We start from the raw sequence: 12,770 nt of genomic DNA, 5'->3' as shown, positions 1-12,770 counted from the left end.
TGGATATGTATATTTGTGCACATTTTCTTCATAACTAAAATGCAAGCTTTTTAACTCATCTTTGGTATCTCCAGTATTTAGCATGGTGTCTGCTACATGCTATTGATTGATATAAGTAAATGATTAAGAAAGACCTTCTAAAATTTGTGAGATTGCCTCTGAATATAACTATTTTGGTTCAATCTTAATTTGAATAGTTAATGTTTTTACATCAAATTGAAACTAAATGGAAATATTTTTGGTTTAAACCAATATTTCTTAAAAACAAGGAAATGTGACTATGCTTTTATACTTATATGTTAATGTAAAAATGCTCTCATGTACACAATTTTACATAATGGATATATTTTAAGGTGAATAATTTAAATTTTTGATATGAAAAATACAGATGTTGTGGGAATGAATGTCTTTCAGCATAAAGACTGTGGGAGCCACAATACAGTTATTTCTAATTGATTTATATTACAAGAAAACACTAGAAAATTTTATTTAGAAAAGGGCATGCAAATCTTCCAAGAATTCCATAAAAGGAAATTTTCAGTGATCTTCCATATTCTTTTCAAGTATTTGATATATATAATGAGATTTACAGTACAGTTTCAGGTTAAAATAATTCTATATTTAACCTTTTTTTAAAAAATGCCATTTGTTAAAAAAAAATTTGATTCCATGATCAGATTTTTGTCTCCTGCTCTGGGTAAAGTAATAAAATCAACAATACAATTATTGGTTTTGGGAAGGGCAAATTGATAGGCTATTCTATGGACCAACCATTTTTTCTATGACCCCCAGACCAAATCTCCCTTTCATTGTCTACTACTCCTATATATATAGTCTCCTACATTCCCTGAAGTCATTTACAGTTATACTTTTGGATTTGTATTATAGCTTAGTACAATGCTAGGTACACAGTAAACAATTAATAGTTGCTTTTGTTCATTCAGCATCTGTGTTTGATTTCATTTAAATACTATAGTTTAACTGTGAACAGTTAAAAAAAAAGAGTAAAATTATTATGAATCAACATTTCTTATGTTTTTAGAAAGCAAAAGATGCATATATATAATTGAACTGAAACTGAGAAAGGAAAAAGTTGACAGGATCAGAAATGAAGGAAAATCAAGCTATTTTTATCTTTAAATGAGTAGGTGGAGATAATTGATATCTAATCTTTAAATCAACATGACATAAAAATACTTAATACTTAATGCTGTAGTGTTTGATTTAAAAGTAGTGTTGAGTTTAAAATATACATTTTATAACTAAAGAAAGAGAAACAGAGAACAGAAGAAAGGGAGAGAGAAAAAAATAGAAAAAAAAGAGCAAGAAAGGAAAAAAGGAAGCAAAAAGGTAGGAAGGAAGGAAGAAAGGAAGAAAGGAAGAAGAAAGGAAGGAAGGAAGGAAGGAAGGAAGGAAGGAAGGAAGGAAGGAAGGAAGAAAGGAAGGAAGAAAAAAGAAAGAAAAAGGAAGAAAGGAAGAAGAAAGGAAGAAAGGAAGCAAGGAAGAAAGAAAGATCTGATGTCTCTGGGAAATTGGAAACATAAAATGTTATATAACCAATTGGGTTTCAACCTTCAAGTCAGACACTAGTCAAAGGAAACAATGCAACTTCTGCCAATGGGGAAAAAATATCAGGCCAGATTTCTCCCAGCTGTGTTTTCCACCCCTTTTCTGTTGCTTTTAGCATCTTAAATGAGAGTTCAGCATACTTGAGAGGAAAGATGGCCCAGAGCATCCTAATTGTTAAACCAAAAAAGGTCAGTTTTCAAATTAAATCTTGCAATACATGCATTGCAGGTTCATCTCTTATTTTTCCTCATTAATGCAAGTTATATGGCTGGCTAGCAAAAACTCAGAAGAGGCTGATATTACGTGTAATTTAGGCTCTGGTGCCAAAGGGGGTGAGTCAAGGAAAAATTCTCTGGCTTTGAAACATATAAATCAAACTATTAATGTTTCCTTAGCATTCCTTTGTGATTTCCTACTCAAGCTTATGGTAACTGAAAGAGATAGGAAAAATCCTCAGAGGAGACAGGTTCTTGGACTCGGTTTTGTAAAGACAGAGGGCCAAACATTTCTGACAAAATTTTACTCACATTGTTGATTTTAACTTTGAAGTTGTTGTGTGTTCCAGATTCAAGGTCCCACACTTTCATTCATCCAACAGCAGCATAAGGCATTTCAATAACATGATATGCTGATTTTTGCAGCTTAAAAAATATTCTCCTGAAGGGTTCTCACTGTAATAATCATTAGCAACATGGCTAGCAATGCCAGAAGATCAAAAGAGAGGATTTCCTGAGTTTTTCAGGTTTTGTTAATTAAACTGGCTGAGAATATAGTTATTTGTTGTTTATGTGAGATAGGCAAGTCACTTTTATCTCAGTTTAAAACATACAGATTACAACTAAAGAAAGAGAAATAGAGAAAAACAGAAAGGGAGAGAGAAAGAAAAAGGTAAAAAAAGAGAGCAAGGAAAGAAAAAAAAGAAGAAAAGGAGAAAAGAAGAGAGGAATGAAGGAAGGAAGACAAAGGAAAAGAAAAAAGGAAGAAGGATATATAAAACTGAAGGATTGAACTAGCTGACTTTCTGAGTTCTAAATCTATTATCTTATATGCTTTTAACCTTCACAATAAATGGCCTCATCTAGCTTAAAACAAGATTCCCCAAATTATTGTAAACTACAGTTGATTTAAATTAAAAAAAAACAGCTAAATCAATAATAGTCAATTTCATAACTTCCAAACTCCATGTTAATCACATAGGAAGACTGAAGCTTTACTATTCTCTCCAAAAAAATAGGCCCTACAGATATTTCCCTCCTCCTTCCCCCCAGCACTATCCTTTCTTCCCTGATGAGTATGGAGATCCAAGTGATAAAATATTTTTGGTCCTTTCTGAATATTTAGTTCAATATTAATACCAACTCTCATGAAACCTAGATTATTACCACAAACACAAAAGTTTTGCTGTAGTGTAAAATTATTATAACATGTATATACATATGTATTTGTCTATATAAATGTGTATACAAATATATAATACACGTGTAGATATTTATCACATGAACACAAACTAAAATGGTATTCAGCACTGGATTTTTTTTTAACACCAAGCTCTTTAGCTTACCATGGTAACAATTGTATCTCCTTAAGTTCATGAATAGCTAGTAGTACCAACATCACCTTCAGTATATTTAAATGTAAAAGGCAAAATTAATGTAAGTTAAAAGAGAAAGAATTTTTATGAAGCATGACATTTAACAAGTGTCTTAATATACACAAAAATATAAAGCAATATTACAATTGCGTTGCTTTATTTTCTTTGCTTTTGTGCAGAATCCTTCGGAAAATACCTCCTATATATGATCTCTCAAGTGGCCTCTAACATCACACAAGTGTCTGTTTATCTCCATTGATATGACGGTAAGTGAAGATGAGCACTATTTCATATTGGAAGGATGCATTCAACATTTGTACTATTCCTTATTAAATTTGGACTCTGAGGTGATACTCTTGACTACAGTTGGAATTGCTCAAAAACAAAAACAAAAAGACAGATGCTACCAGACTCAAGTAGAATTTGTGCAAGGTGAGATCTCAATAGGCACGAGAGGAAATAACTTCTGTGCTGGTTTGATGAAAGTAAGGAGAAGAAATGACCAAAATGATCACAGTAGAGTCTTTGGCAATAGTATATATAGGTAAATACATTGTGCTTATGAATTCCTGACAAGCCATTAGAATCCAGTAATGTTTAAAATTTTATTAATGATATTAAAAATGGATGATTTGACAATTGCATTAAAAATACTTGTAAAGATGTTTGTTGTAAAAGATTGCCAAGATGATACATGACAGAGTTATAGAGCATTTACTAATGGATTTCTTGATATATGCCTACCTCCATGGCATGTTATAACACATGATAATTTATTAGGGAGAAAGCATTTTTTAAAAAATCATTTTTTGTAAAAATGTTATCTGAATTGAAATTAGTGGTAAGTGCTGGCTCAAATGGATTTCCTACTCTTTAGCTTATAACCTTTGAAAGAACTCTATTGTAATTCCAAGCTTTGGTCAGGGAAATGTGATCTGACCAAACCTGAAAAAAGAAAACATAATAGAAAGAGCAAAGGTTTGCCGTGGAGTTTCACTCCATCCATCAGCCAAAATGGTACATATTGTTTTGTTTGGTTAAACTTATGTCATTCCCAAGAACCAACTGTGCTGTAATTTCAGTCAGTGTTTGGCAATTGTTGAGGAGCTGAAGCTGCAGGTTGGTCTGTTAGTTTGCAGCTGGGCCGGATTGTAGCCAGAATAACTGTTATTATTTTTAAAACACTGGTCCCTCAATGAGAAGAGCTAGATTGCATTTTATTTTTGTTGCTGTCGAATTTCTCCTTTCTGGCTTGTGATCTTATCCCATTTGTAAAGACATTTGTGGCATCTTCCTTGGGTGAAATGGAGTCCAAAGGAATCATCTTTTTTACATATGCTGGAAGAAGAGAAAAGAAAAAAAATAAACCTAGGTGAAAGGAGTTGAAAAACTAAATACCATTCATGATCAAGTAGTTGATTAAACAACATATTAAGCTCATTTTCTATAAAAGGAAATTACCTTCCTAATGATTCTTCAACATCATATGTATTAAATTAATTAGCTTGCAATATGATTTAGTACACTTGTAATTAATGTGATCACTTTTTAAAGATCTGAGACTAAAAGATTGAATTTATTTTGGCTGTTATAAAGTGACATAGAAATATTATACAGAGAAAGAATGATGGCATGTTAGCATTAGAAGGAGTTCAGAAATCATTAGTGTATGATTTATAAATAAAACTATAATTTTTATTTTTAAATCACACACCAGTAATGGGGAAATAGAGGCTGAGGGAGATGATTTGACTTGCCTAAAATCACCCAGTTAGATGTCACAAAACCAGAACTAGAAATTATGTCTTCAACCTCTCCACCCAGTACTTGTTCCTTTACACTAATGTCTTTTTCTATATAAAACATATTGCATGAAATTGTTAGAAGTTCATATGAGAATTTTCTATAACGATTAGCAAAGAATCAGGTTCTAATTCTCTTAATAAATCATTTAATTTTAACAAACAATTACCAAGCATCAACTGTGTTTAAAACTACATCGCACTATAGTGAGAGTCACAACACAGACAAGATCATAATCTTATAGGGAGGGGCAAAGATATACATATTTATAGAAAATAAGTCAGAATAAAACAATTTAATTTATAGACATATAAATGATTATAAAAGTTGGAAAGATAAAAAATGGTTATATGAAATATAAAAAAAGCTTCCATATTTATTTGGAACAAATTGTACTTTTTAATAGTAAGGAAAAAATTTTTTGCAAGCCATTGCAATGGTCAATTGTAAATATTCCTCCTTCCCATTTCCCCCACAAAAAAAGTTTTTTTTTTTGAGAGTACTACATATCACTGAGAAGGTAAAGTATCTTTATAACCAATTATTGTTATGAACCTAGAAGTCATGGATAGAATGCAAACAAGAAAGCCTGCCTTGATGTTTCAAAGATATTTTTCACCTAAGAAAAGGAAAGTGCTACTTAATCATCCTCAAAAAAATAGCTACAGATGTATTTATATGCTTTTCCCCTCCCCCATTTTATAGCAATGTAAATTAAGGCATGCACACAAACATACCCACAGACATACACAAAAAAACCCTTTTCTGAATGCTAAGCTTTGTAAAATGTCAAAGTAAGGCTCATGAGATTGCTGCCTACTTGATTTCTACACTAGTAACCTTTAGGTAAAACTCCTCCTCCATGTAAAATATAGCTTCTTTCTTTCAGCTTCACTTCACACACATACACACACACACACACACACAAATCCTGGTTTTGTGAGACCAAGAGCCTCACTGTAAAAGGATTTCAATCTCCAGGGACCCCAGAAGTCATCAGACAACCACAGACTTCACTTAGGCAGAGACTAGTCTTATTGAAGAGTGTTTTAGTTCCTGTTCTGGGCTCTTGCTGTCTCCTGGTCGCCTGAATGGAGCTATGCACAGAGGCCAGAGGTTAGTCTCCACTTATAAAAGCTAAATATGACAGTCTCAAAAGCTGACATTATATGTCTCCCCTTACTATGCTTCCAGTGTCTAAAACCCGAAGGTATGGGAATCCAAACCTTCCTAAAATAGTGTCCTGAATTCAGGCCATACCTTCTAACCAGCCAGGATAAATTTGGTAGTGATTATGGCTTGAAATAATGGATTTCTGTGTTCATATTTCCAATGGCAATATAAACTAAAAATTTTTAGATTTCTTCCTCTCACACTGGCAAGAAGACCCTACCTTTTCTTGAACTGACCTGAGTTACATAAATCTGACCCAAATGACTATTTAAAATAAATGTTCATTAATGTTGGATCATTTCAGAAACCATAATAAACTTTCATTAATGTTGGATCATTTTGGAGACCACAAATTATTCAGAATTTTCCTATTTCCTTTGTATCTCCAGTGATCATACATTCCATTTTTCAATGTGGTTACCCTTTGACAAGGGACTTAATCCAGAAGAGTGCATTTTAATTCATTAGGTAAATGGCCTTCTTTGGTCAGGATTCTAGGTAAAGAGGCCTGCTGTGGTGAGGAAGACATGTAGAAAGTCAGCTTGATTTGGGGATTTGTATCCACCAGAAGAATAACTGAGAGTTCTCTGTCCATTGGTGTTTGTGTGAACAAGACAGTGAACAAGAAAGAGGTGGCTCTTTCCAGATATATGTATATAAGACAGAGCTGGGAGAATATGTAGCATGTTTTAGTTTGGTTTCCAATCTGGGAGATAATGACATAATGACTACTTTATTATTTTTGTAATTTGTAGGATTTCCCCCAAAAAAGCATTAGTCAATCAATAAGCCTTTATTAAGTTGATAGGGAATTATTCTAGGTTAGATTTCTGCATGTCTCTAGAGCTATTATAATTCTATATAGAGGCCTTAAAGAGCTTGTTAGTAGATCTAAAAAGTTAAGGTCTCTTCAAATTAATCAACTTATAAAATCAGATAATATTTCCACTTAAGGGCATAAATAGGCATCCTAGGTAATTCTAAATGTATCCAACCTGGTTTGTCAAACCTAACCACACAGAAAACTTAAAACTCATCTTGTGAATGCTTTACTAGTAAATATATGACATGTAAAAAACAAATTGCTTTTTTTTCTCCTCTGCCCCAGAAGCAATTCTGTTCCCCATTCCCAAATACAACTCGAGTTAATCCTCAAAGCAACAAAATTTCTAAGAGTACTTTAAATTCAAGATCTTGAAATGATAAGCAATATAAACAAGAGATCTATGTTTGAGAACATACAATTTAGGAGGGGAAAAAATCCTAAGATGAATTGGTCAAAGTAAAGAAACTAATATGGCTTATAGATGTGACTATGCTTTCTTTAAATCAATAACCAGGAGGTATTTTTTAAGCTAAATTCTTCAGTTTGACTTCACAATACACACTATAATAAATGCTTTCTTGTCCAAATTATGCTTTCATTTATATTTTTTTCCTTCCTCTTATTTAAATATCTTTCCTTTTGAGGGCATAGATTTAGTACAGGAAACTTATTCTCAAGGTACCTTGTAAATGGTTGCTTGTGGAAAATACATCTTATTATAGAAATGATCACAGATCTATGAAAGTAAGTCATGAAATGGATCCTTTAAGCAAAAAAGCAAAATACTGTTATTGTTTTGCCCATAAAAATCTAAAAAAAATCTTATTTTTTTCTCTTAAAGTCCCTTCACAGCATCTTTCTAACCGCTTATTATAAATAAAGGTCCAAACTTAAGCCATCTTGGCAAAATTTAAAAGAATCTAATTTTAGAATCCAATTGATATTATTCAACTTGCTTACCTACCTTATTCAACAGTCTCAGCTAAAACTGACTCTTAGCTATTTTCAAAAATCAAAATTTTCCTCCCAAGGACAAAGATTTACCACCAATAAGGATATCCAAAATTTGAAGTTTACTTTATAAGTATACCTCATCTAGAATGAATTGTAGGGACCATAAAGTAAGATATAAGGGGATGGAAATTAATATTATTCAATTTTGCCAAGATATAGTATGGTAAATTTTTAGTTATATAAAGTTCTTGGAAAGAAATATCTATTCCTTCCACTGGAAAGACAAAATTCCTTTGCTGAGGTTATCTGTTAGTACAGAATTTGGATCACTTTGCTAGGACTTTTGATACACAGTTCCCCCAATTTAAATTCTGACGTATTGACTACAATATTATCCAAATAAAAACTATAAATCTTGTGACAGAGAAAATGTGCAGATCATGGATACTTGAAATAGAATTTCTTATTTATCTTTCAGCTATGTCTAACTCTTCATAATACCTTTTGGTGTTTTCTTGGAAAAGATACTGGCAATGGTTCTCCATTTCCTTCTCCAGCTCATTTTACAGATGAAGAAACTGAGACAAGCAAGGGACTTGCTCAGGGTCACCCAGCTAATAAGTGTCTTAGTCCAGATTTGATCTTAGGAGATGACACAGTAAATAGAACGCTGGGCCTGTACTCAGTTACCTTGCAATGATTCCTGTTGAACAATAATCTCTTGGCTCCAAATCTGGCACTCTATATCCACTGAGCCACTTAGCTGCCAACTTAAATCTCTAGCAAGTAATTTCCTTGAATATTTCATTTTATTCCATTATCTATATCTTCCCTGAGTATTACTGACATAATTTATAAGAAATACTTTGTTTTCTAAACAACATAACATTGTCATTTGTAAAGATACTATCTGTCCCCAAGACAACTGTTTTTTTTACACAACAAAATTGATATTAAGTAATTTTGAATACCTTATTTTACAATAGGAAGAATCCTTTAACTATTCCAATTAGACTGCTTCAAAACACTCAGAATTCTGTTTTTCATCCCGTATAGCTTCCTACTTATGTTCAATAGCCACACTGCTGACCTCTCTGGTCTTACTGATATGTTTCTTTTTTGTTATCAGATTTTTCTATGATCTCCCAGATCCCCCAATATTAGGAAGAGTCTTCAGGGAAAGTGGTATATCTGTGTCCTTATTTAAATACAACTTAAATTCTATTAAAACAACAAGACTTTCAAAGCCTCAGAGAAAAGCTTTTTGGAAATTAGTCCTCAGCTTTTCTAAGAAGCTAACTCGAATATGAGAATGGATTTATAGGGAATTCTAATCACTTGTTCAAAAATCACTTGTCCAAAATATGAAAACCTTCCAGGACTTCCTAAAAATTTATAGGCTCCTGGAGTTTAGGGCTAGAACAGATCTGAAAGATCATCTTGTCTAACCTCTTCATTTTACAGATTGAGGTCTCTTGAATTAGCATAGTTTGGTCAAGGTCACAAGGTGACCATCCCCAGCTGGACTCCCAAACTCAGATGCTCTATCTTCAAATTCAGTGCTCCTTTTCAGTATAATATGCTACATCTCCTACAAAAAATTAATTATTTGTCCTTCAGTTTACCAAGTATAACAAATTTAATAAAGATATCTATATCTCAGAGAGCTGTTGAGAGGTTTAATTAATTGCTGACAAATAAAATGCATAACAAAAAAAGAACACAAAAAGTTGTCAGATATTACATAAGTGTTTTCCTTTTACATAGTTTCTTGGTAATCCAGGCATGTATTATTATGACAGTTACAAATTAAACTTCATACTTTAACTTGTAGAAAATTAAATATATTAATGAGGGAAGACTATAAATATAAATATTTTTATAATGAGCATAACATTTAAAGAATGGATATTGACTAAGTTTATACTTATAGATGTTCCAGTGTCTAGTACAGTATCTGGCATAGAGTTGGAACTTAATATTTGTTGAACTGACTTTCATTTCACAGCTATAACTCCAGCATTTTATACCTAGCTGACATTTATATTATACTTTATGGTTTGAAAAAGTACTTTGCATGAGTTATATGTGATCTAGAACTTCAGTTCTGCACTCAAACAACCCAGATTCAATTTTGGAAGTCTTTTTAAATAATTAATACTCTTTGGTTTATCCTTCTCCCTAATTCCCCCCACCCTCACCCAGTCTGCTGAGAATTCTAAGAATATCAGCATTTGGTTTATTTCTAGTTCCTAGAGGCCAAAGATCTTTTGTAAGAGTCCTAGGTTATTAAGCCATGTTTATATAAGTTTATTAATACCTAATTAGGAATACAGACTTCTCCTTCTGGTAGGCCCTTCCTTCCTTAGGGGTTAAAACAGTCACCAAAGATTTATATAGATTTAGAGTTAAACTTTCCTTCTCCAAATAAGATAAGAATTTGGAGTCACAAGAGTATAAACTCCTTTCCCCCAGACCTTCACTGTGCAGATGATTTAAAATATTAGTAAATGACAAAATCCCAGCTAGCTCTTCCTCATGGCTCTGTGCCTCCCTTATTCTTTGGATCTTGTCCCTCATGTAGTTCTTGGGCTTCAACAATCCATTTTCCCCCTTTGGCACTACATCATTCTATCCTGCTGCTGCCTCCATTTTCCAAGTCAATATAGCCTCATTCTCTCTCATTTTAGTCTATGTGAAACTCAGGGTCACCTAGGCTACACATGTCAAAGGCTCAAAGCTTTGTTCTTTTGGGCTGCTGCTATTGTTACCATTAAAACTACTCTTTACTTATTGTTGAAGTTATTCTACTTCCTCAGCTACTTTAGCCATGGTGTGAACCTGCCTCAACATAGTCAACACTATTCCAGCTCCCTTCTTGAATCCATAGGCCCCTCAAGATGGCATACAAAAAGCATTTTCTCAGACAGCTATGAAGATTCTTGATTCATTTGTCTTAATAGAGAGACCTTTGCCCTATTCCCATATAAATTAGAGCAACTGAATTCCATTTTCTCGCATCCTAACTTAGATCAAGTGCCTTTCACTGGATTTTAAAGTTTTGAATACTCTCATCCTGTTTAATTTACCTTTTCCCCCTTAAATCCTAATTTCAATCTTAAAATTTATTTCAGTCCCAAATTCTCTCCATTTCTCCTTCCCCATCTATTGAGAAAGCCAATGAAAAAAAAGGAGGGCTGGAGTGATTGGGTGAATTATACTTAAGATCACACAACTAGTAAGTTATTGAGCAAAATATACTGATTCTCAATTCATTTGTATGTTAATGAAAGTATACCTGTTTTGTGCTTTATATTTTCCTATTCTGATCATTAACTTTGCTGAATATTGCCTTCTTGCCACCTGTATCAGTTGACTGAACTGTTTTGGGTTATATAAAAAAATAGTGCATTGACAGTGAACGTTTCGCCTAAAGTGATATTTTTTTTAACATAGCTAATAAATCTCAAAAGAGAAACTGACTGTAAATATTTTTTTCTAAATTTGATATATTTTTATAATAGGAGAATTTATTATATATAGGAAAGCAATTATACATTAACTGGTAAATCAAAAGATTCTTTGGTGATATGAATAATTACTTCTTAATTTATCAATCTTATATGTTTACATATGGAATTTTCCCAAAGCAGGAGGTATGTGTACAATTCTTCATTACTTACAGCTTGGCTGTGATAAACTTGAACTGTGCTCAAAGGTACGGCTACGTTCTTTCCAACTTGGGAAAAAACCTTCTCCTCGATCAGTGGGAGGACTCATATTCGTTTTCCTTTCCTAAAAGAAAGCAGCAAAGTTCAATTTCAGTTTAATAATTACAAAATTTGAAGTACTTGAATTTCTTTCAGACTACCATGACCGAAAATGAATCTTATTATATATGCATAGCACAGTGGAATCCTGTCATAAGTTGAGCTTTTTAATCAGAAAATTCATATATACTATGGGTAAAATTATATCCTCCCCAGATATAACAACCATATACAGTCAAACCCGATGCAGCAAGATTAGCCTACAAATCAGTTTTTTAACCTTAGCTTTTAGCATCAGTGGTATAAAAGAATTCTAGCTGCATTTATTATTTCTTTTCTATAATATGAGCAAGAGGATATAAATACGTTTGTATTTTACATGTTTGCATTTAAAAATAAGAGTTTCTTCACTTTCTACTGAAGAAAAGGTATAAATATGTCTACAAAGGATCCATTTATCTGGAGTTATAGAAGAGAAACCAATTCTTTGGTTAATCTAGGTATCTCTGAACCATAAAGTTTCACATCCAGAAAGGAATTTAGGTTTATTAGATGGATTTTTTGTTTTAAAATTATGAACCAGGAGAATTTAAATTCTTATTCCTGATGATCAAAATTGCCAGTTATAATATTTTTATAGTATTTTGCATTTTTATCTTGTGTTCCTTCCTTTTAAAAAGTTTTTTTTTTCTTTGAACTTTTGAGAACTAAAGGCAGATTATAATTCCTAGTCCTTAGTGTAGTGCCTTGCACATAGAAGGTGCTTTATAAAACAGCTTGTCAAATTTAATTAAATACAATAACTTGAAACCTAATAATACTTAACATAATGAGTCAAAATGTTTAAATGTGCATTGAGTATAGAGCATTTATACTGGAATGAGAGGAACAACAGAAATAGAAAATAATTTCCTGGCTGCTGTGGAATAGGAAATCTAGCTAAGATTAAAACATAATTGTGTAAAATTACTAAAGAATATTACCATGCAATATATTCAAAGGATACACATAGCTCAATAACAAAGGGAGACAATGAATAAAAAGGTGTCCAAGGAAGATGATCTAGCAATTATCTTCTAATGGG

General features: G+C 32.5%; 1 protein-coding gene across 2 annotated transcripts in view; it reads right to left on the bottom strand.

Moving 5' to 3' along the window:
• Positions 1 to 2,525: 2,525 nt before the first annotated feature.
• Positions 2,526 to 12,770, bottom strand: part of LOC116421573 (centrosomal protein of 128 kDa-like) — a 95,262-nt gene continuing 85,017 nt past the window's right edge. For both annotated transcript variants that reach the window (XM_031952431.1, XM_031952432.1), the window contains 2 exons: positions 11,600 to 11,711; positions 2,526 to 4,498 (listed from right to left, as the gene is read on the bottom strand). In XM_031952431.1, the coding sequence (XP_031808291.1) occupies positions 4,353 to 4,498; positions 11,600 to 11,711 (258 nt within the window). In that variant the 3' untranslated portion in view covers positions 2,526 to 4,352. The remainder of the gene's footprint in view (positions 4,499 to 11,599; positions 11,712 to 12,770) is intronic.

Source organism: Sarcophilus harrisii, chromosome 2, assembly GCF_902635505.1.
Source record: "Sarcophilus harrisii chromosome 2, mSarHar1.11, whole genome shotgun sequence".
Lineage (NCBI taxonomy): Eukaryota > Metazoa > Chordata > Mammalia > Dasyuromorphia > Dasyuridae > Sarcophilus > Sarcophilus harrisii.
This window is presented reverse-complemented; position numbering and strand designations above follow the sequence as displayed.